The sequence below is a fragment of the Macaca mulatta genome, chromosome 10, assembly GCF_049350105.2.
Source record: "Macaca mulatta isolate MMU2019108-1 chromosome 10, T2T-MMU8v2.0, whole genome shotgun sequence".
In the NCBI taxonomy this organism is placed as follows: Eukaryota; Metazoa; Chordata; class Mammalia; order Primates; family Cercopithecidae; genus Macaca; species Macaca mulatta.
Genome location: NC_133415.1, coordinates 4,771,821 through 4,795,826, shown reverse-complemented (window position 1 = coordinate 4,795,826; position 24,006 = coordinate 4,771,821). Strand labels below are relative to the sequence as shown.

The following is a 24,006-nucleotide window of genomic DNA, read 5'->3' as shown; positions in this document are numbered from 1 at the left end:
AAGTCTGGTCTCGAACCCCTGACCTCGTGATCCGCCCGCCGCAGCCTCCCAAAGTGCTGGGATTACAGGCGTGAGCCACCCCACCCGGCCCCTGCTTTCCTTTTTTGTGACAACCAGTGTGTTTGGGTTCTTGCAACCACACTGAGGTCACCACTGCCACTGGGCGGCGCTGACCCTGCCAGATGTGGGCCAAGGTGGCATTCCTGGCTCCTCAGTGCCCACGTGTCCTTTTGCAGTGCTGACAAGAGACCTCAGCTTAGAGGGGCAGAGGCTGCCTGCCCCAAGCAAGGATGGCCCCAGCTGGGACTTGGGCTCTCTTGAGCTGAGCTGTCCCTCACGGGTCGGGCACCACGTGGAGGGAGACCGGGGAGCTCCGTCCAGTCAGCCAAGAGGGTGGTCCTGGCCCTGCCCCTCCCTACACCTAGCATCTTTCAAGAATCAACAAGTTGTCCGGGCGCGGTGGCTCATGCCTGTAGTCCCAGCACTTTGGGAGGCCCAGGCGGGTGAATCACTTGAGGTCAAGAATTCGAGACCAGCTCGGCCAACATGCTGAAACCCCGTCTCTACTAAAAATACAAAATTTTTAGCCAGGTGTGGTGGTAGGTGCCCAGCTACTTGAGAGACGGGCAGGAGAATCGCTTGAACCCGGGAGGTTGCAGTGAGCTGAGATCGAGCCACTGCACTCCAGCCTGGGCAACAGAGCAAAGACTCCCTCTCAAAAAAAAAGAATCAACAAGTAGAGAACTGGGGTCAAAAAGTCTGACTTGATTGATGAATTTATGTGAAAATGTCCTACAAAGGCAAAAAACGAAACAAGGCACAGTTTTATCAATCCCCTTACAGCACTGATAGTACATGGAACTCTGACCCTGGGGCCCCTGCAGGGAGGACCTGCCACGTCTGGTCTGGTCTGGTGGGCCAGGCACTGTGGGCAGTGAGACAGCCCCCAGCACTGGGAGGGGCACCTGGAGAGACCGGAACTCCTGACAGCTTTCGCTGCCCAGAGGGGTGCGTTAGGAGGTGTGTGGGGGCCGGCCCCACCTCCCATCCCTGCGTCTGTTGCCTGGTGGGGTCCTGGGGCGCAGCCAGGCCCTGCTCTTCTGAGGTCATGCTTTGTAGGGGGACTGACCATGATTGTGTCAGGTGACAGTGCCCAGGAGAAAATGGAGCTGGCGGAGGGGAGCCTGTGAGGGCGTGGCTGGGAGCCGTTTGAGCAGGTGGTTGTGGGAAGCCGTCTGAGCAGGGCTGGGCCGGGCCTGGGGGGGCACCCAGGTGAAGGAGGGCAGGTGGGAGGGGGGTTGGGGACGGATTGCCATGGAGGCACCTCAGATTGGGTGCCTGGTGTGGGAAATTGGGGCAGAGGAGGCACAGTCCTGAAGTGTTTTAGGTGGGTTGAGAACTGCCCGGAGCCGGGCAGAGTTGGAGAGAGAAGTGAGGGGCATGGGATGGGGGGTCCTAGCAGAGCTGAGGGGTCTTAGTGGGAGCGGGTGGGGCACTGGCAGTGGGGCCCTCGCCTGGGGTGGAGACTGTGTAGCTGGAATGGGCCCGAGGGGAGCGAGGCTGGGGGCGTCCAGGGTGAGGACTGAGCGAGCCGCTGGACTCTCACATCCAGACTCGGTGGAGGGTGCCAATCTAGGAGGCGCGAGGTGCTGGACCGTCACCCTGAGTAGGTCTTAAGTGGGTCTTTAGTGGATCTGGCCTGTTTGGAGGGCAGAGCCACCAGTTTGCAGGTGGGCGGGACGGGGGTCAGGGAGGGCCTTGAAGGGATGCTGGGAACATTCCCTGAACTGCTGGGCAGTTGATGGTGCCCTTCAGTGCCAAGCGGAAGGTGGGGAGGAGCCCACTGGGGAGGGGCATAGTCGTTGCATGATTCTGGGGCGGGAAGGTGTGTGGCGTGCAGGGGAAGGCTGGCCACAGGTCTGAATATGCAGGGCACGGCCCTCGCCTGTGGTTGAGGCTGCAGCTGGATGGAGCCCCAGGGGAGTGGGGCTGGGGGCGTCCAGGGTGAGGACTGAGCGAGCAGCCGGACTCTCACATCCAGGCTCAGAGCGGAGGGTGCCAATCTGGGAGGCAGGAGGTGGTGGAACCATCACCCTGAGTAGACTGGCACAGCTGCAGGACTCTGGATGGAGCGGGCTGTGTCCCCTGCCCTCAGGGGTCTATGTTGAACAGCCTGTATCCCCTGCTGTCAGGACTCTATGCTGGTATCAAGTTCTTCCTCATCGATTTCATCTTTAAACGCTGCCCGAGGCTGCGTGCCAAGTACGACACGCCCTATATCATCTGGAGGAGCCTCCCCACCGACCCGCAGCTCAAGGAGCGCTCCAGTGCTGCTGTCTCGCGCAGGGTGAGCCCGGCCCCCAGCTGCGGGGGTAGCGGGATCGGGGGCCACAAAGCCAGACATCCCCAGGCCCACAGTGCTGTGTTCACCTCCGGCTCATTTAGAGGCTGTTTATTCAATTTTATGGAGTCTTTAAAATGTGAGGGTTTTTTCTTTCCCGTTACCACTGCGGTGTCTGAGGCCCATCCAGCCCCTCCCAAGCCCAAGGCAACACTTGGGGACTGGCCATGATGACTGAGAGCCAGCGGGCCTGGGAGTGGCCCTCCATGGGGGCGCCCGGCCCCTGCCATCCCTGACAGGTGTGGCTCTGGCACTGAGACCAGGCAGCTTGAGAAGGGCCCCCTTGGAGCCACAGGCTGGCCCTGGGCCATATTTCATTCAGTCACAGGCCCTCCAGATGTCCAGCACAGTGGCCCAGCCAGGGCCATGGGGAGTGAGTGGGCCTCGGTGCTCTCCTCCCGGTGTTTCAGATGAGTCGGGAGGGTTACTGGGCTCTCCCCGCTGAAGTGAGGTGGCCCTGCCTGGAAGGAGCCGCGCTGGGCCAGAAGGGGCCTGGGAAATGTCTTCCCGAATTCGGATTCCAGCTTGTCGGGGGGTGTGCGTGTGGCCAGCGCATCTGGGTGCTGCGGGCGTGGGCAGTGGGCCTGACCTCGCGCTGTTTGCCATTGGCAGCTGCAGACGACCTCATCACGGAGCTATGTGCCCAGTGCACCGGCCGGCCTGGGTAAAGAGGAGGACGCCGGCCGCTTCCACAGCACCAAGAAGGGCAATTTCCATGAAATCTTCAACCTGACAGAAAACGAGCGTCCGCTGGCAGGTATGTGTGCCGTGAGCCTGAGGCCAGGCCAAGCATAGACACAGACTGAAGGCCCCTTGGGGGTGCTGTGGGTACAGGAGGGGGTTGCCCTATGACAGGCCAGAGGAGCCCTCGGGACAGCGTTCACATCCACTGCCCCAGGACCCCAGGAGGCAGTGCAGGAGCCGGGGGTCATGAGGACTCTGTGGGCTCCAGGGGAGGAGGGCGTGTCCGTGGGGAGAGCCACCCACGCTGTAGCACTCCCCTGAGAGCAGGCATGCAGGTGGCCCGCTGGGGACAGACTCCAGGGCGAGGCGTCAGGGCCGGCAGGGCGCTGGCAGGGGGTCTGCTCCTGGTTCCATCGTGTCTGGAGAAACAAGAGCTGCCAAGGGAGAGGTGACGCAGGAGCCTGGGGACGGGTCAGCCTTCCCAAAGGGAATTCCTGTTAAATTAAACCGGGCAGCCCGAGGTGTGTGCTGAGCGGCTGCAGAGGCAGCTGCGGAGAACTGAGTTTCGTCCTCTGCTGAGCCCTGGCACTGCCGGTCTTCGTGGAGGTGGCGTCCTGGCCACACTGTCACTTCTGTTGCTCCCTGCTCTGCCTGGCTGCTTTCACTTTAAAAACACTGCCAGTGCCTGGTGAAGAGGAAGCATCTGTTTTCCACCCTCCGCGGCCACCTCACTCTTGCCAGCGCGCCTTCCTCTCGCTGTGGGGGTGACGTGAGCGCAGTGGGTGGATGTCAGGATCTGAGAGTCAGGACTCCCGCGTCCCAGCGTCAGGTCAGAGGCTGGCTATTTCCAGTGGAAGGCGTGACGGGCGGGCCTTCTCCCATTAGTGTGCGAGAACGGCTGGCGCTGCTGCCTCATCAACAGGGACCGGAAGATGCCCACGGACTACATCAGGAACGGGGTGCTCTACGTCACGGAGAAGTGAGTGTGGCCGCGGGGCCCTGTGTGGCTGCAGGGGAGGGGGCACAGGAGGGGTTGCCTGGGCTCTGGGATGGCACGGCTGGCCCAGTGCAGGTTTTCCCCAAGTGGCGGCCGTGGCCTCTCCCACGCTGTGCTCTTGCCGACTGTCTGGGATCCCAGGGGAAAAGTGTCGCCTCCAAGCCGGACGTGGCCTGTGCCGCACTGCTGTCCTCCCTCAGGCTGGCAGGGATGCTGTCTGCTGTCCCCTCTGGGGCCCAAGCAGTTCATGGAGACCAGGGGCAGAGTCTCCCAAGGAGGGGACCGAGGCCCGTAGCTAGTACTGAGGCTCTGGGTCCTTGTTGCTGTCTGAGACACAGTAGCCAGAAGAGGACTTTGACTCTTCTCTTGCTACACTCCAAACCCCTGAAACCCCAGATGTGGGAGTGCAAGAGCTGGCCTGGGGATGGGATCTGTTCTTGGTCTTGCCTGACCCTCGGCCACCCTGTCCCCCACACCTGTAGCAGTGGCCAAGGCCCTGCCTCCCCTCTGCTTCTTGCAGAGGAGGTGACCTGGACACTCCCAGCTAGGGCTCCGGGACGCCTGTGTCGCTCGCTGGGAATCCCAGGGGAATGGGAATCTCATTCCCAGCGTCCTGGGAATGGCAGTCTTAGGTTTCACACAGAGCGGTGGCCGTGAGTGTCTCACGGAGCAATGGCCACGAGTGTGTCACACAGAGCGGTGGCCACGAGTGTCTCACACAGAGCAGTGGCCGTGAGTGTCTCACACAGAGCGGTGGCCACGAGTGTCTCACACAGAGCGGTGGCCGTGTCTCACAGAGCGGTGGCCGTGAGTGTCTCACACAGAGCGGTGGCCACGAGTGTCTCACAGAGCGGTGGCCACGAGTGTCTCACAGAGCGGTGGCCACAAGTGTCTCACACAGAGTGGTGGCCATGAGTGTCTCACAGAGCGGTGGCCATGAGTGTCTCAGAGCAGTGGCCGTGTGTCTCAGAGCAGTGGCCGTGTGTCACACAGAGCAGTGGCCGTGTCTCACACAGAGTGGTGGCTGTGTCTCAGAGCAGTGGCCGTGAGTGTGTCACACAGAGCAGTGGCCTTGAGTGTCTCACACAGAACGGTGGCCTTGAGTGTCACACACAGAATGGTGGCCGTGTCTCAGAGTGGTGACCTTGAGCATCTCACAGAGTGGTGGCCACGAGTGTGTCACACAGAGCAGTGGCCGTGTCTCTCACAGAGCAGTGGCCGTGTCTCAGAGCAGTGGCCCTGAGTGTCTCACACAGAGCGGTGGCCGTGAGTGTCTCAGAGCGGTGGCCGTGTGTGTGTCTCACAGAGCGGTGGCCATGAGTGTCTTACACAGAGCGGTGGCCATGTCTCACAGAGCGTGGCCACGAGTGTGTCTCACAGAGCGGTGGCTGTGTGTGTGTCACACATGCTGTGTCTGGTGGGGAGGGAGCGTCTCTGTTCATCCCACTGGGGGCTGAGGGGCAGCCGCGGGAGACCCCCACCTGGTGGGAGCACACTCTGGTTCAAGAGCCAGGTGACGCCTCTGTCCGTTTCCCTTCCAGTTACTTGTGCTTCGAAAGCTCCAAATCCGGGTCCTCAAAGAGGAACAAAGTCATCAAGCTGGTGGACATCACGGACATCCAGAAGGTTGGTGAAGCCATCTACCCCCACCAGCCCCCGTGTTTTCTTCGTCACCTGACAGTGGCTGGCGAGGCTTTCCGTGTAGACCTCTGCCAGCCTCTGTCAGCATCTGGACACCGTGGCCGCGCTGGCCGCCCATGGTCCGGGTCCTTGACTTGAGTCCCCGCATCGCTGTGGGTCAGCGCCTGCCCTGGGTCTGCTTGCCTGGACCTGTGTCTCAAAGTGGAGGGGCTGGGTTGGAGCCCATGAGGTCAGGCGCCCACGCCCTGCTCTGGCTACTGTGTTTCCCCCGCGCTCATATCTGGGACCCTCCCCACAAAGAAAAGCACAGGGGCCCTGAGCTCTTGCCTCGGACGCAGGTTTTCAGGTGAGAGCTCAGATGATCGCACCCGCTCTGGGCATTTGCTCAGCATTTGACTGTCACATGGAATGAGTAGGTGGGCGTGGCCACAGGTGCCTGTGGTCCCTTGTTCTCTGGGACAGGGGAAGCTCAGTGAGGCACTGGCAGGCACACTCAGCCAGGGTGGTCAGGGCCCGCAGCTCCCTCCCAGCTCCGAGCGTCCTGGGCGTGTCTGCACTGGCCCCGGGGGCACTCTCGCCCCATGGCAGTTGTGGGTGATCTCTCCCATCCGGCTCTGGAAAAAAGTGTGCAGTCAGGTATCCAGAAGGGGTGAGTTCAGGGCTGGGGTCCTTTCAACCTGCTTCTTGGGTTTGGCAGTGCTGACAGATGGCCCTCTGATGCCAGGCCCTGAGAGCGAGTTCTGGGGCCCAGTGCCCACCGTCAGCCTCCTCGGGCCTGCTTGTCTCCGACCTTCCTCAGGCCAGCTGCCCGGCGGTCTGGGATGGGGTGGGACAGACCCTTTCCAGGTCTGGTGTCTCGGCCACAAAGTGAGGAGGTGCCCACAGGTCCTACCCTCTGTTGCTCGGAAGTCCTGGGTGCCCGTGGGCCCTGCCACCTGTATGCCCAGCGGAGGAGGATGCCCTGGGCCTGCAGAGGCCTGTGGTGACAGCCACGCTTGCCCTTTCAGTACAAGGTCCTGTCTGTCCTCCCGGGCTCAGGCATGGGGATCGCCGTGTCAACGCCATCCACTCAGAAAGTAAGTGCCGGGCGGGGGCCGCCCGGGGTCAGTGTGGGCCCAGGGGCCTGGCTCTGGGCAACCCTGGGACCAGCGTGGGGCAGCCAGCCAGAGGTTCGTTTGGGCAGCGGGGTCAGAAAGCCACCCCTCCCTCGCAGCAGCCGGAGCCTGGGGCTGCGTCCAGGTTGAGCTGGAAATCTTGCTGGGGCCATCAAGTCATGGGACAGACAAGGATGCCGGGCATGGGGGGCCCCCAACTCGGAGACTCGGGAGGAGAGAGGCACGGGGCTGAAGCCTGGCTGTCCTCTGTCTCTTGGCTCCGTTCCCCTGAAGGCTGGAGCCTGGCTCTGGGTAGTCGGGGGACACCTGTCTTTGGCACCCAGACCCATGTGACTGCGTGCTGGCCTGGGGCTGGTCTTGGACTTCGTCTTGGTCCTGGTCCTGGCGCCAGCCTGGCTGTGCCATGCTCACTGGTGGCATTTCTTCCCTGCCAGCCGCTCGTGTTTGGTGCCATGGTGCACAGGGATGAGGCCTTTGAGACCATTCTCAGCCAGTACATCAAGATCACCTCAGCGGCAGCGTCTGGCGGGGACAGCTAGTATTGACTTGCCTGGGACGTTGCTGGAATTTTTTTTTTTTTTTTTTTAAACAATTTGGTAGTGGAAGCAATTGGACATCCTCATGAGCTTTTGCAATAATTTTCCTGGACCTGCGGTTCTATTGTGTTGGCCTCTGCGTTTTATCGACCACGAAGGGGCCAGGGCTCACAGGGCTGGGGGCGCGTCTCTCCCGCAGGGCGTGGCAGGCGCCTCTGAGGGCCACCTGCAGACTGGGGGAGGGGCAGAGGCCCTCGGGGGCCTGTGGAGAGGATGCACAGGACCCCCGGCCCCGCCTTTCTCCGTGCCAGCCTGGACAGAGAAACCTCTCGCAACCTTGTGTCCCGCTCTCCAGAGGCCGGAAGCTCGTCCGCCACCAAAGCCATAGCTGAAGAGTGCAGGGCCCTTCCTCCAGGGGACAGAAAGATGTCATCAAGGAGGGACATGGGGGCCTTTCACCAACCACCGAGAAGCAGGCCTGGCAGTCCTCCTTCCTCTTACATGAGGCCCTCTTGAGGCATTTGTCCTTGGCGCTGGGCTGGAGCCGGGAGCCTGTCCCTGTCCCTGCCTGTGCTCCATGGGAGCAGGGAGGGTGAGAAGGGCCCACCCCGCGCCTGCCCTCAGTGTCTTCGGTGGCGCCTTCCTTGCCGGCCTCCAGGGCGCTCAGCACCGCGTCTGTAAGGACCCGCCCGCCGCTCTCAGCCTGACACGCCAGCCAGGAGGTCTGTAGTCGGTGACCAGTAAGGGCACGGGATGGTGCAGGTAAAAGCACATCTTTCTCACACCTTGCTCTTTGGAAGGCCCAGGAGAACATCTGTGAAGGCCGTTGGAGGTGCTCTGAGCACCGTGGCATGTCTGGCACGTGGTCTCCAGGCTGCAGTTGCCCGGGTTGGTTGGGGAAGGGAGTGGGCAGGAGTGTTCCGGGTCCATGGTGGCCCAGGCTGCAGCCGCCTTTGGGCCATGCCAGAGGCTCTCTGGCAGCCCCTGTGCGTCAGGGAACAACCGTGAGCCGAGCCCAGAGGCTCGGGCCTGTGCTGCCTGCAGCCGCCGTGTGACACTGTTCCCTCCCCCGCGTGCCTGGCAAGTGCCAGTCCGGGCACAGACCCTCCCAGCCCCTGCCCCGCCCCAGGGAAGCCTGGGCTTCCCGGGAACAAGGTGGCATTTGTGGAGGGAGCGCCTGCAGGCCTGTTTGCTGGGGCCACCTGCACTGGCAAAGGGAGGGGAAGGCGGGGGCCTCCTGGAAGGAGGTGGCCACCCCGCGGGCCTGAGCGTCTGCTGGGGCAGCCCCCTCAGCCCCCTCAGCCTGTCCTGAGTCCCCTGGGTGTCGTTGAGATTGTTGTTTTTTGAAGAAACAGAAGATTATATTTTTTACAGAGAGCAAGCTGTTTTTCTTATTTTTGTATCATTTTTCAGATGTAATTTTTACCTTTGCTCCGATCCTCATTTGCTGGTGTGGGTGAGGGATCCGGCGGCACGGGCTGGTTTCACCCTCTTCACGAGGGGCTGCAGGGTCACACGCTGGTGCCGGGGGTGCTTTGGGGGGAGCCGCGCCGATCACCAGATTAAGCACATGTCCTATCCCGGGCGGTGGAGCGGAGCCCTCTTGGTTCTGGGCCGCATGGACGTCGGCGGCAGGATGACCGCACGGCGGCCTTTCCCGAATGGGGCAGAATCTGCTCTGAGCCGGGTGTCTGGCCCTGTGGGGGACCAGCTGTCTTGGTGCACCAGGGGCGGGGGACATGCCCCAGTGAACCCCCCCTCGGCGCCTGGGGCAAGACAGGGCGGGCACCGACCCACCCCAGGGACGGCTGCAGAGGCCCTGCCCACAGACCATGGTCACCCCTCTCTCCCCAGGGCCTGGCTGTCCCCAAGGGTGGGTCTGGGGCCTTGGGGCCAGTGAGCGCCTCTTCTCAGGTGCTGGGATTCAGTCCCCAAACACAGCGGGAGGGGTCCCTGGGGCAGATGAGGCTTCTTTACCAGAGTTGGGTGGTTTAGTTCGAGTCCCTTTTGTGGAGAAAGGGAGATGAAAACTGACCACGTGCCAGGTGTGGCCGCAGCCCCCCAGGGAGGGCCGCGTTCAGGGAGCAGGGGGAGGGGGAGGGCCACCAGGTTGGCTCTGCTGCCAGCACAGGCCCCTCCTGGAAGTCCTCGGGAGCGGGGCGCAGACCGGCACAGGCTCTGGGCTCCCCATGGAGAGAAGCTGTAGTTTTTACCAAATTGTGTACATCTGGGCAGATGTTTAATTTCTATGACTAATCCCTGAACTAGATGAATGTTAAAGTTTTCTGTCTGAAGCCTGAGTCTATTTTGGATCTGTAAATAATCATTGCCAGTGTGACTTTTGTTCAACAAAAGGATTGTACTGTATTAAGAACTGATGAAAAAAAATTCTCCCGTAACATTTTTTTAAGAAAACTTTGTTTGTTTAAAGAAAAAGTCTTGTATAAATTATAATTTTTATTTAAATAAACCTAAAAATGCTTTGTGCTAAGGCTCGGGGCTGTCTGCCTCCCTGGCAGGGCCACACGCATTGCAGGTGGCCTGAGCCACCTGGGCCACCAACCCCAGGCCCCCAGTGCCCGCTGCTCCCTGGGGCCCCACGGCTGCTGAGGGCAGGGCGTTCGGGTACTGATGCAGCCTGAGTGACGGCTGTGGGGTGAGGTGGGGCTGAGAAGCAGTCCTGTTGGATGTGGGCATTGGAGGCTGGGAGCAGGAGGCAGGGCCTGAGTTCCAGAAGACAGGAGGCCAGGTGGTGAGGGACGCGGCCTGCAAGGAGGGTACCCAGGGCTGGCACAGGACGAAGTGGGGGAGGGAGAGGCAGGGAGCGCCTTGGGGTCAGGGTGCGTGTGGGCTTTGGCCCCTCTCCACTGTGGTGTCCTGGCTGCCTGGGGGTCCTGGACAGAGGGGTTTCCAGCAACACTTGGGGCTTGGTGCATCCGGATGCTGATACCAGACACAGAAGGGTACAAGGACCTGTCTGGCTTTTGAAACCCCTGGAGTTGGGCATAGGCCTGTGCCAGGTGCACCTGGTGCTGCCTAGCCTCCTGCACCTCAAGCCCACAGGAGCCCCCTAGGAGGCAGAGACCTCCCCAGGTTACACAGCGAGGGAGCTGGAGCCAGGAGGAAACCAGGTCTAGTGGGCCACGCCACCCTAAGGGGCACAGCTTCAGAAAGTAGGACATATGCATGCTCCATTGACATAGCCAGCCAGCCACTGATCCATCCATTCATCCACTGATCCATCCATCTGTCTGTCCATCTGTCCATCCGTCCATCTGTCCATCCATCCATCTATCCACCCACCCACTCATTCATCCATGTATGCACCCACCCACCCACCCATTCATCCATCCATCCATCCATCCACCTACCCACCCATCAATCCATCCATCCACCCATTCATCCACCCATCCACCCATCCATCATCCATCCATCCATCCATCCACTCATCCACCCACCCACCTATCAATCCACCTATTCATCCATCCATCCACCCCCCATTCATCCATCCACCCCCCCATTCATCCATCCATCCACCCCCCCATTCATCCATCCATCCACCCACCCATTCATCCACCCACCCATTCATCCATCCATCCATTCATCCATCCACCTACCCACCCATCAATCCATCCACCCACCCATTCATCCACCCACCCGTCCATCCATCCATTCATCTATCCATCCATCCATCCATCCACTCATCCACCTACCCATCCATCCGTCCACCTATCCATCCACCTATCCATCCATCCCCCCATCCATCCATCCACCCGCCCACCCATTCATCCATCCATCCATCCATTCATCCATCCACCTACCCACCCATCAATCCATCCATCCACCCACCCATCCATCCATCCATCCATTCACCCACCCATCCATCCGTCCATCCACCCATCCACCCACCTACCTATCCATCCACCTATCCATCCATCCATCCACCCATTCATCCATCCATTCATCCATCCATCCATCCACCCACCCACCTGTCTGTCTGTCCTTCCATCCATCCATCCATCCACCCACCCACCCATCCATTCATCCATCCATCCACCCACCTACCTATCCATACACCTACCCACCCATCCATCTATCATCCATCCATCATCCATCCATCCATCCACCCACCCACCCATTCATCCATCCATCCACCCATCCATTCACCCACCCACCTATCCATACACCTACCCACCCATCCATCCATCCATCCATCCATCCATCCATCCACCCACCCACCCACCTGTCTGTCCGTCTGTCCTTCCATCCATCCATCCATCCATCCACCCACCCATCCATTCATCCATTCATCCATCCATCCACCCACCCACCTATCCATGCACCTACCCACCCATCCATCTATCATCCATCCATCATCCACCCATCCATCAATTCATCCATCTATCCATCCATCCATCCACCCACCCACCTGTCCGTCCGTCCGTCCATCCATCCACCCACCCACCCACCCACCCATTCATCCATCCATCCATTCACCCACCCACCTACCCATACACCTACCCATCCATCCATCCATCCATCCATCCACCCACCCACCCACCCATTTACCCACCCACCCATTTACCCACCAGCCAGCCAGCCATGCATAGCAGGCCCTGTCCTTGGTGCTGGGACACAGCAGTGGTGGGCTAGGAACCTGCCAAACACACCCTCACATTCTTCCCAAGAACACATCCATCCTGTGGTACCCACCGACCCCTCCCACCCACCCCTCTGTCCTCTTTGCAACAGGGCCTCCCCGCGCTTGCTTCCAACTCGGAACAAGGCTCAGACCTGCCTAACCCGTGGCAGCCCACACTGACCCCTCCATGCAGATGGGGCAGTGCGGGCCCATGGCAGGTGTCACGGGAGCTGGGCCATGGAGGAGGCAGAGGGGCCTCCCAGGGGCTTCTGAGTGCTCAGTAAGGCCAACCTTGTGGGAGACCACCCACCCTCGGCCCACAGACTCTATGCCTAAAACCGACAGCTTGCCTGTTTTGCATATATTTCATCATTTAATGTCAATAAAAGTGCCTCTATATACCTCTATCGCCATTCACGGTGATTGTGATAACGATTTCAGTACGGTTGGTTTCCTTGGCAGTCATGCATGTTTTAATGCATGTGTTTTACATTGCTCAGGGGCATCTCTTGGCTGCACCTGGCAACCACAGGGGCTGTGGAACGAAGGAAAGGTCACAAACCTGTGGGGCAGGCCTGGTGCTCTCTAGGACTTTTATTCTGAGGGTGACGGGATGCTGCAGAGCTTCCAGCAGAAGCTGGCACTCTGGCTGCCAATCAGAAGAGGGGTCACCCAGGGTGGGGGTGCGTCAGGGACAGTCCAGAGGGGAATGAAATTGTTAATGATTTTATTATTGAACCAGGGGTTCTCTTCATAGGTACTTGCTGTGTGTTTTTAAATATTTAGTGGATGAATGTAATGAATGAATGAGTAAATCAATCCGAAAGGACCACACGTGGACCAAAGTGAGCGACGCTGGCAACCCAGGGTTGTGGTCCATTCTGCTCGCCCTGCAGAACGCCAGGAGGCAGCACTCCATGGGCTTATGAGCTCCAGCAGCGGTTGGAGGACAGGGTTGGCCAGAGACTACAGGAGCCACAGACTAAGGGCACAGCCAAGGAAGGACCCCAAGACCCTGTCGTGTATGGGCGTGAGCTGGGAAAGCCACCTGGGGAAAGGACTGTACGCTGCAGCCGCCCGGTGCCACTGAAATCCGAAATCTGCCCTCAAACCCCCTGGAACCAGGAAGCCCAGCTCTGCTGTCCTCCAGGGGCCCTCGGGTCCATGTCAGCTGGAAGGGAGACACCTGGGATCACAGAGGGGCAGTGCGGTGGGGCCAGAGCCAAGAGGCAGTGATGGACAGCTGACCCCCTCCCTCAGACAGGAGCTGGCCCAGGCCCCTGCCATCATCTCTGCTCAACTCGGTACCAGATGTCACAGCTGGCATCGCAAGCGAGGGGAAATAGCTGGACCATGCACGATTGTAAAGAAGACCCTCGGCTGTTACTATTTGTAAATGATGTGATGATAGAAAACCCCCAAATTCACAGGTAAATTGTCATAATAGGAGTGTGGAAGTTGCTGGTACAAAATGAGTCAGGGGAGGCCGTGAAGAAGCTCTCGCAGGCCTGCCTGTAGCACAACTCACCCCAGGACCCGCGGGACTGCGACGAGGGCGCCCACCTAGCGACAGCCACTCCCGCAGTGAACAGTACTGCCTCATGCCAGGAGCTGCTGCGACCTGTGAACTTTGTTCTAGAGCAGCTTACGTGGACTTCTTTGCCTTTTAAAGTGTCGCCTTTATCCCAAACACCCCCCAAAATGCCTACTGGCGTAGCATGCATATCCCGACTGCAATCCCTTTGCTGTTCCTGAATAAACTTTCTTAGGAGAGCTCTCTGATGTCACTTTAGGTTGACGGGAGGCAAGGTTTCTGGATATAACCCAACACATAAAAAACAATTGTGGCGGGCAGATCATGAGGTCAGGAGTTTGAGATCAGCCTGGACAACATGGGGAAACCCCATCTCTACTGAAGATACAAAAAACTAGCTGAGTGTGGTGGCACGCACCTATAATGCCAGCTACTCGGGAGGCTGAGGCAGGAGAATCGCTTGAACCCTGGAGTCGGAGGTTGCAGGGAGCTGAGATCGCATCATTGCACTCCAGCCTGCGCGACAGGGCTAGACTCCGTCTCAAAACAAACAAAAAATTGCATTTCTATGCAAAACAAAACAAATTTTAAGACAGCCTCAAAGGCCAGGTGTGGTGGCTCACACCTGTAATCCCAGTGCTTTGGGAGGCCAAGATGGGAGGATCTCTTGAGGCCAGGAGTTTGAGACCAGGCTGGGCAACATGGTGAGACCCTGTCTCTACAAAACATTAATGGAAAAAAAAAAAAGCCTCAAAATATGAACTTTTGGCTGGGCGCAGTAGCTCACTCCTGTAATCCCAGCAGTTTAGAAGGCTGAGGTAGGAGGATTGCTTGAGCCCAGGAATTCAAGACCAGCCTGGGCAACAGAGTGAGACCCTGTCTCTAGAAAAAATTTTTAAAAAAATAGCCAGGCATGGTGTTGCACCCCTGTAGTCCCAGCTACTCAGGAGGCTGAGGTGGGATCGCTTCAGTCCGAGAGACTGAGGTTACCGTGAGCCGTGATCATGCCGCTGCACTCCAGCCTAAGCAACTGAATGAGACATTGTTTACAAAAATGAAATACAAGTTTTAGGAATAAATCTAAAAATTTAAAGACTTTCATGAAAAAACTATAAAATAATTGAAAGACATGAATGAGGATCTATATAAATGGAAATAATGTCATGTTCATGGACTGGAAAAGTCAGTTTCACAATGCAAATGTCCTTTCAAAGGTCCTCAAATACAAATGCAAATGCCCTCTCAAACATGTGGAGAGGGCCGGGCGCAGTGGCTCACGCCTGTAATCCCAGAACTTTGGGAGGCCGAGGCGGGCGGTTCACAAGGTCAGGAGATCGAGACCATCCTGGCTAACACAGTGAAACCCCGTCTCTGCTAAAAATACAAAAAAAATTAGCTGGGCGTGGTGGTGGGCACCTGTGGTCCCAGCTACTCGGGAGGCTGAGGCAGGAGAACGGCGTGAACCTGGGAGGCGGAGCTTGCAGTGAGCTGAGTTCACGCCACTGCACTCTAGCCTGGGCGACAGAGCGAGACTCCGTCTCAAAAAATAAATAAATAAACAATAAACATGTGGAGTGAAAGAAGTAAGTTACAGAAGACAACACGTTTCCTTTGGCTAAAAGCAAAACCTGCATAACTGAACTCGCTGTTGGGGATACAGCCATGGACAGAGGCAGGAAGGCTTAGCATGAAATGGGAGCGCCCTCCGAGGGGGAGCAGGGGGCCTCCAGAACAGGGCACAGAAGGCTTTAGGGCGGCGTTCGGTTTCCTGGCATAGGTGGTGGTGACACCTTGGTTCATTTTATTCTTGTTCTTTAAATTGTGTGTGTTTTCATGAAAAATATTCTGCTTTGAAAAATAACAGGTATGTGTAAAGAAAGCAAGCCAAGTCTGCCCAAGTAACTTTATTTGTGTCTTCTCAAACAGTTCAGATCAAATAATGCCATTTTCTGATCTTGAAACCAGCAAGATTGGAAAGAGAATGAGGCCATCGTTTCACTCAGACTTTTGCACTTACTCAGGATTGTATATTCAGGAACAAAGTCAAGCCCTGCCCTCAGAGGCAGGCTCCGCCCGGCCTCACTTCTTAATTAGAATAAACTAGAATCAGGTCCATTGCTAACTGCTAATTGTTTTGCACGAGGGAGCCACAAAGGAAGCTAAAACTAACCTTTCTAAGTTATCCTAAGTTTTCACTATCTAACCAGCACTTCTGAATTTTTTTTCCTTACAACTCCAAAGTACGGTGGTGTATGTCTGCTGTATCTGAAAGGCTCCCCAGAAATCAGAGCCCATCAAGCGGGAATGTCTGGGCAGTCACCCCATCCTGTGCGCAGACAGCAAGGGGCTCCTGGCGGGTGTCAGGCACACGGTACCGCAACAGCAGTCCCGAGGTCTGAGATTCTGAATGTCAGCAGGTGGCTGGCGAGTATCACCAAAGCCACTCAGGAACCGGCCATACGGAATGGCTGGGTTTCTTATCAAACATAAAATGCTTCCTCTTTGGCCTGGACTGTTTTGCTAAAATTGTTAGTGGGTTTCAGGGCAGGCCAGTGTATGGGAAACTGTTTTTTTTTTTTTTTTTTTTTTTGGGATGGAGTCTCACTCCGTTGCCCAGGCTGGAGTGCAGTGGCATAATCTTGGCTCACTGCAACCTCCACCTCCTGGGTTCAAGCGATTCTCCTGCCTCAGTGTCCCTAGTAGCCGGGATTACAGGCATGCACCAACATGTCCTGCTAAGTTTTGTATTTTTAGTAGAGACGGGGTTTCACCATGTTGGCCAGGCTGGTCTCGAACTCCTGACCTTAGGTGATCCACCTGCCTCGGCCTCCCAAAGTGCTGGGATTACAGGTGTGAGCCACTGCGCCCGGCCAGGAAACATTTACCAGGGAAAATAAAGGCTTAGAAGAACCTTTTGGGGAAAGTTTGTGAGGACCACAATTCCAGAGGGCCCACGGCAGCCACAGCCTCCTGGCGTGACACCAGGCACACTGCCGGCGGCACAGGCTGCTGGGCACAGGCAGGCACAGCCAGGCACAGCCAGTCTGGAAGAGTAGCCCGTCTTAAATCTTTGGTTTCTTTCCAACCAGGAGCAAACATTGGTAGAAAGAGCCAGGGCATATTTACTCTTTACACCCAGATTTTTCATTCAACCATTCATTATTAAACCATTCGGCTTGCACAGTGATTTCTGATAATGCGGTCCATAAAAATCACCATTAAAGCTGCCCTTTCACCTGACCTGGGTGGGGCTCAACGAGGAAATGAGAAGTTTCCTGTATGCTTCAAAACATAAATCAATGCCACGACATTCCGAAAATGGATGCTGCCTGTGAAATGTGAAATCACTAAGGCAACCTCTGCAAAACCCACCCGGCAGCATGAGGAACGGCGTCTACAGCGTGCTCCAAACGGCCGCGGCCCCGCTCCTTACAGATCAAAGTTTAAGCCGCATATTCTCATATTTCAAACAAAACTAAGTTACAGACATCATCTACACGGGCACGGATACACACGAAACAAGGACGTGGCACACAACTGAGGGGTGCCCCGGGGAGGGGGCAGGAATGCGTTTCGGGAAGAATCCTCTGGTCGCCGGAGCCCTCACGCTTCAGAGGAAACCAGCGATCCATCATGGCTTTGAGACAAAAGACAGACATCCGAGGCGCAGTTTACACTATTCTGGCTTAAAAAGACAAGATGTTCAATAAATAGAGAGAACTCGGCGTGAAGAAAAGACAAGAACAAATCTGGACCACGTGTACAGACTTCAGGGCCTGCATCAGAGGAATCCCGCCGGAGTCCAGGAATGGCCCCTCCTCCACGGATGGCCAGCTTCCTCCTGACTGCCCCGCAAGGCCGGCTGTGTTAAGCGCTTCGCTTTGATAGAAAGCATTGGTATCTGACATTTTAACAGTAACAAATTTGGCAGTGCTTTACACACTGCCAGCTTCCAGAGCGTATCATCTGTGCTCCAAGAACAGACGCCAAGGTCGTGCTCCCAGCCGGATTGTCTTAGCCACGCCACCGTGATGAGGCAGGTGTGGAGGCCCCAGCCGCCTTCCCGGCGCTGGTGTGGAGGCCCCTCCCGCGGATCACCTGAAGCAGGGCCACGTTGCATTGCAGTTGCACAGTATTGTAAGGATCAAGCAGCGATGTCCTAACCGTAAACTAAGAGGAAGGTGAAATGAAGGCAAAGAGAATCAACCACTTCCCAAAACTTGGCCACAAACCATTAGAGTAAGTCCCACCAAGTGGATCAAAGTGACCCACTGCTACCTCAGGCCCAGATGGTGTGACCTGCGTGGAAATCATATGTCCCTAAAATTATTGCAACAGAGCCACTAACGGGCCATTTTCTAAACTACACTGTTGACATTGTTAAAACCTAAGAGGCCAGTGCCCCCAAGTCAGCAGCTGCATCTGCTGAGAGTAAGTGGCGTGGGCTGCAACCCGCAGATGCGTGCGGAACTGAAAATGCCAAATATGTACACAAAACTGTTGACGAAAGGGTTTTCTTCTAAAATCAAGATTTAACTATCAAAAATAAATTTCTACATTTAAATGTATATATCAACATAATTGGTCTGTAATAATTCTCTTAAATAGTTTCCACACTTTCCCAGTTCGAGAGCAGAACGCCGGCTTCTCAGCTGTGCGAGTCGGGCTTCAGATTCTCTTCAATTCCTCGTGCAAAGAGTCGAACCAGCTGGCAGTGGACTCTGCAGAGACAAGCGGGCACGTGTAAACCCCAGGTGTCCCTCACTCAAAGCCGGCCTGAGCCGCACTCCTGGACCACATGTATCCCTCACTCAAAGCCGGCCTGAGCCGCACTCCTGGACCACATGTATCCCTCACTCAAAGCCGGCCTGAGCCGCACTCCTGGACCACATGTATCCCTCACTCAAAGCCGGCCTGAGCCGCACTCCTGGACCACATGTATCCCTCACTCAAAGCCGGCCTGAGCCGCACTCCTGGACCACATGTATCCCTCACTCAAAGCCGGCGTGAGCCGCACTCCTGGACCACATGTATCCCTCACTCAGAGCTGGCCCTGAGCCCCACTCCTGGACAAGGGCTGTAGTGGGGGCCCGCCCCGCATGGAACGGTCAGACGTTACCGTGGGCTGCGGGAGTCTAGCCCACAATGATGGGTCCTGGGAGTGGAGTAATTCACTTAGACTCCCAGGATGCCGAGTTTGTAAAGGGGTGCCAGTGGCCAGCTGGGAAATCTGGGCATTAGTAGACCTGACTCGGACTCCAGCAACCCCATGGAAAGCAGAGCGCCCGCTCCAGTGTGTGCCCACTCTACCCACCCACCCACCCACCTCCACTTCCTCCGCAGTCCTGAGCGTGCAGGGCGTGTGAGGAGTCTGTGTGGGGCAACTCCGTGTGTGTACGAAATGTGTGAGGAATGGTCAGATAAGAAAGACAGGTGGCCCATCGCCAGCAAGAGCCTTTGGGCTTGAGAAGCCAGTCGGGGGTCCCTGGAGGTCCCCTGCCCAGGGGCTCAGGGGCCTCAGTGAGTCCCTGGGTGAGTTCCATCTTCCCACACAGGACAGCTCTGTTTATTTCATTTATTAATGATATCACAGCCTCCTCAGACATATTTCAGTAACCTAAACCCCTTCATTATGTGACAGGCTGGGGCAGAGTGCAGTGGCTCACGCCTGTAATCCCAGCAGTTTGGGAGGTCCAGGCAGGCAGATCACCTGAGGTCAGGAGATCGAGACCAGCCTGGCCACCATGGTGAAACCCTGTCTCTACTAAAAATATAAAAATCAGCCGGGTGTGGTGGCAGGCGCCCGTAATCCCAGCTACTTGGGAGGCTGAGGCAGGAGAATTGCTTGAACCTGGGAGGCGGAGGTTGCAGTGAGCCGAGACCTCGCCACTGCACTCCAGCCTCGAGCCAACAAGAGCAAAACTCTGTCTCAAAAAAATAAAAATAAATAAATAAATGACAGGCTGTTTCCATGGAGCTGAGCTCACACATACACAAATTATATTTTTAAAAGTGGTGTGCTGCTCAAGGCATAACAATTTTATTTATCAAGATAGACAGGACGTATTTCAAGAATGCCTGTCCTAATTTTCAAATTATTTCTTTAACAAATACATATACCAATATTAAAAATAATTCCACTTCCCAAACTTGTAAAATGAGTTGACAGAGGAAAGTCCCTGTGCACAGCTGCCTGGGGTGGTGGGTGTTCCTGGGACTTTCCGACGGCCTCCTGCCATCGCCACCCTGACAGAAAGAAAGGGGGCGCGCGGACCTGGGCCTGGGGAGGGGCAGAGGCCTCCTTCTCCCTTAGGTTTGTTTGGATGCGAATGGGAGAAGCTTTCTTAGAGCCGCAGCTGGCTGGCTGGGGAGTCACTGAAAGTGGGGAGCTGTCCACAGAGGTGCATGCGTCCTCTTACATGCTGTGACTTAAAGCGCCCAAGGGCCATCTGACACCCGGCTTTCGGTGCAGACGAGCGTGGGCCTGCTGACCAGCCTGCCATCGCTCTCACGCGAGCCACGCTCTGTTAACAAGTGTCCAGCTGGGCTTCCTTGAAGGAGACCGAGCTCTTACCAACATCTGCCAACAGTTCAGAATCCGCCTAGAGCTGTACAGTTCCCCAGTCTCATGTAATTTGCACGCCCACACCTAATTCAATGGCCTTTTGAAAAAATCAGCTTGCTTGTTTCTGTCTTTCTATGGAGAAACAATTTTCTTTGCACTCAAATTCCATCTGGCAATGTGATATATTACAGATTTCCAAATACAATGGGCCCCAGTGGGTGTGGGGAGGACACGGCTTCCCACCCTCCCCCCAGCCAGCCAGAGGAGGGGCGTGGCACCTGCCCCAGGGAGACTGAACATCCGTGTCTGGCCACACCTGCCTCCCCCAGGCTGCGTGGCCTCCAGCACACGGCATCCCTCTGGGGCTCCTCCCCTCCTTCCCATCCTCGGGGTGACCTTCCCAGCCCTGCTGCCTCCTGCCCCTCCATGGACAGAGCACCTGCACTTGGTGACTGACCGTGGCCCTTGAGGCCGACGGTTCCCTGGTGGATTCGGTGGACAAAGCACTGCCCGTAAAGGCAGTTTCCTTTGTTTGCCTTTTTAAATTTTTTTGAGGGCCCCCACTGCAGCCCTTGTCCAGGAGTGGCGCTCAGGACCAGCTTTTTTTTTTTTTTTGAGACGGAGTCTCGCTCTGTCGCCCAGGCTGGAGTGCAGTGGCGCGATCTCGGCTCACTGCAAGCTCCGCCTCCTGGGTTTTACGCCATTCTCCTGCCTCAGCCTCCTGAGTAGCTGGGACTACAGGCGCCCGCCACCGCGCCCGGCTAATTTTTTGTATTTTTAGTAGAGACGGGGTTTCACCGTGGTCTCGATCTCCTGACCTTGTGATCCGCCCGCCTCGGCCTCCCAAAGTGCTGAGATTACAGGCGTGAGCCACCGCACCCGGCACAGGACCAGCTTTGAGTGAGGGACACATAGGGTTTACTGCAGCCCTTGTCCAGGAGTGGCGCTCAGGGCCAGCTTTGAGGGAGCTCTCTCACCAAGGCTGGAGTGCAGTGGTGTGATCTCAGCTCACTGCAACCTCTGCCTCCTGGGTTCAGGCGATTCTCGTACCTCAGCCTCCCAAGTAGCTGGGACTACAGGCGCCCACCATCACATCCGGCTAATTTTTTTTTTTTGTATTTTTGGTAGAGACGGGGTTTCACCATGTTGGCCAGGCTGGTTTTGAACTCCTGATCTCAAGTGATCTGCCCACCTCGGCCTCCCACCTTCTGAATTATTCAGGAGAAGAGAGAGAATGCCAGGGCAAAGAGCCAGTGCCAGCCTGGAGCACAGGGTGTGGAAGAGGAAAAGATGAAATAGAGGGGCCTCAAACACCCATGAAAATTATCTGCAAAACAAAACGCTGCGGACTCGGCGCCCCGGCAGCTTTCCGGAATGCGGGTAATGGCATCTCATTTGATATTTGACGTAGGGAAAGAAAAATGCATTTACAAAACATTCTTACGTTTTGTGTTATAAAGTCCCAGGGAACCCCCCACCCCGGGTGGGGCAGCCTGTGACAGACACCTCAGGGCTCACGGGGCTGGCGCTGGTGGCTGGAGGACCCCTGCACGCACCTGACCTCGATGGCGGGGCTGTGCAGGACCTCCCCGTCGCAGTTCCAGGAGCTGTTGGAGACGGCGCAGCAGCAGGACGGGTGGCTGCTGCAGATGTGCCCAAAGCGCTTCTTCCCCTCCTCCTTGAGGTCACTGTCCTCGTCCTCCACGTGCTTCGATGTAAACTGGAATTTCTTGACGCGATAAACTTCAACAAAAGTGAAGTCAAACTACCAAGAAACAGTGAGAGGGATGACTCAGCTCTAAACGTCATCCGGGTGGGGCGGCAGGAAACCCCAGGCCAACAGCGAGTTCTCTCGGGCCTTGGTGCACACACGGCCCTTCTTGGAGGATGCAGCCGCTTGTGCGGGCCCCTGGGGTTCCCTTTCTGGGTGACCCAACGGCTCAGAGATGAAGGGAAACCTGGCACCCACCTTCCGCGGCGCCCACCTTCCGCGGCGCCCACCTTCCGCGGCGCCCACCTTCCCCGGCGCCCACCTTCCGCGGCGCCCACCTTCCCCGGCGCCCACCTTCCCCGGCGCCCACCTTCCGCGGCGCCCACCTTCCCCGGCGCCCACCTTCCCCGGCGCCCACCTTCCGCGGCGCCCACCTTCCCCGGCGCCCACCTTCCGCGGCGCCCACCTTCCCCGGCGCCCACCTTCCCCGGCGCCCACCTTCCGCGGCGCCCACCTTCCCCGGCGCCCAGCTTTCCCAGCACTTGTCAAAATGACTTCTAATGCTTTTAGAAACCACAGCTTATCTACAATGATGAATGCTTTTAACAGAATTCTGATAGTTAATTAGCAGTGATTTATAGAATTTTGTATTCTCTTTTTAAAAAAGCACTACTTAAAAAGCCACATAAAAATAGCATGAGACTAGATCTTAAATAGAACTTAAGTAAAAAAAGAAATGTGACTAAATTTGGAGACTGTGACCAAAAGTTCCGCTTCTCCCAACATGACTAGACTTAGGTCTTCCTCTGTGTGGGCCACAGAAAGCTGTGGCAGAAGGGCCCGAACAGAACCCGCTTCTGGGAGCCTAAAGAGTCTAAAAAGTGGCCTTCAAGGGCCACTTACATCTTTACTGTACCGCTTTGTTCTGTTTTTAACAGGAAGAGAAACAACAGACAAGAAGTTGTATTATAAACATTCATAACTCTTAGTTTCTGTGCTCAAATGTGTGTGTGTATATATGTATATGTGTGTGTACGTGTGTGTATATGTGTGTGTGTGTGTGTGTGTGAGATGGAATCTCACTCTGTCACCCAGGCTGGAGGGCAGTGGTGCAATCTCAGCTCACTGTAGCCTCCACTTCCTGGGTTCAAGCGATTCTCATGCTTCAGCCTCCCGAGTAGCTGGGATTACAGGTGCCCGCAACCACACCCGGCTCATTTTTGTATTTTTAGTAGAGATGGGTTTCATCATGTTAACCAGGATGGTTTCAAACTCCTGACCTCAGGTGATACACCTGCCTCAGCCTCCCAGAGTGCTGGGATTACAGGCGTGAGCCACCGCACCTGGCCTCAAAAATGTATCTCTTTAAATGAAATGTTACAAGGAGTAGTTGTAACCAGGAGTTTAAAGTTTGTGAAATTATAAGAAAAATTTGCCCTTCCTTCCCTTGAATTAAATAATGAATTCCTACAACACATAAACCAGGGATTGCCGGACCATACATTACTCGCCAATGGAGGTTCCACGCAAAAGCACCCCACTTACCTGGTCCTGCTGGTTGGTGTGCCTGATGAGAAATCTCAGGAAATTGAACCTGGAGCATTTCCGGATGAGGATGAGGTCAGAAGACCCATCTCCCAAGTGGGCAGCTGGGGAGAGGCCCCTAGGGCTCCGGCGACAAGCACAGGACATGTTTGTGGCGTTGATGGCCAGAAACTTCCCACAGACGACTTGCCACTCCTCCACGTCCTCTGAAGCAGAAAGAAGCACGGAGACGTCACAGTTCCAGTGGCACCGGGCAGCGCCCTGCACCAGGATGGTGGGAGGCCATCCGGGCTCTCACCTGGTCATGCATTTAGCAGACACTTCATGCAACCGCCTCTTCAGCTCAACACCAAAAACATCCACCACGGAACTGTCCGCTCCGCACAGGCAGGGGTACCCAAAGGGTCACCTCCCGGAAGATAGGACTATTGTCCCTCTCACTTGGTGACTTTTGGACAATTTAGAACAAGGGTCAGCAAACCATGGCTGTGTGTCAAATCTGGCCCGCCGCTCATCTGTGTGTGGCCTGAGAGCTAAGAATGCTTTTCACGTTTCTAAATAGTTGAAAAAGGTCTGGCACGGTGGCTCACGCCTGTAATTCCAGCACTTTGGGAGGCTGAGGTGCGTGGATCACC

At 56.5% G+C, this 24,006-nt stretch overlaps 2 protein-coding genes across 30 annotated transcripts in view; one reads left to right on the top strand and one right to left on the bottom strand.

The window, feature by feature from the left end:
- GRAMD4 (GRAM domain containing 4) overlaps window positions 1–24,006 on the top strand; it is a 153,063-nt gene that overhangs the window by 94,907 nt on the left and 34,150 nt on the right. For 12 of the 28 annotated variants that reach the window (XM_028827583.2, XM_077949299.1, XM_077949313.1 and 9 more), the window contains exons 14-18: window positions 2,193–2,347; window positions 3,014–3,158; window positions 3,971–4,064; window positions 5,624–5,708; window positions 6,731–6,799. In XM_028827583.2, the coding sequence (XP_028683416.2) occupies window positions 2,193–2,347; window positions 3,014–3,158; window positions 3,971–4,064; window positions 5,624–5,708; window positions 6,731–6,799 (548 nt within the window). Of the gene's footprint in view, window positions 1–2,192; window positions 2,348–3,013; window positions 3,159–3,970; window positions 4,065–5,623; window positions 5,709–6,730; window positions 6,800–7,272; window positions 9,866–12,773; window positions 13,790–21,243; window positions 22,815–24,006 lie in introns of those variants that run through there. The other 16 variants (XM_077949301.1, XM_077949308.1, XM_015150584.3 and 13 more) reach the window with 5 other exon arrangements.
- Window positions 15,440–24,006, bottom strand: part of CERK (ceramide kinase) — a 55,403-nt gene continuing 46,836 nt past the window's right edge. The window contains exons 11-13 of one of the 2 annotated variants that reach the window (XM_077948768.1): window positions 23,372–23,577; window positions 21,672–21,880; window positions 15,440–18,271 (exon numbers count right to left, since the gene is read on the bottom strand). In XM_077948768.1, coding sequence (XP_077804894.1) covers window positions 18,199–18,271; window positions 21,672–21,880; window positions 23,372–23,577 — 488 coding nt within the window. In that variant the 3' untranslated portion in view covers window positions 15,440–18,198. 2 annotated transcript variants of the gene reach the window in all.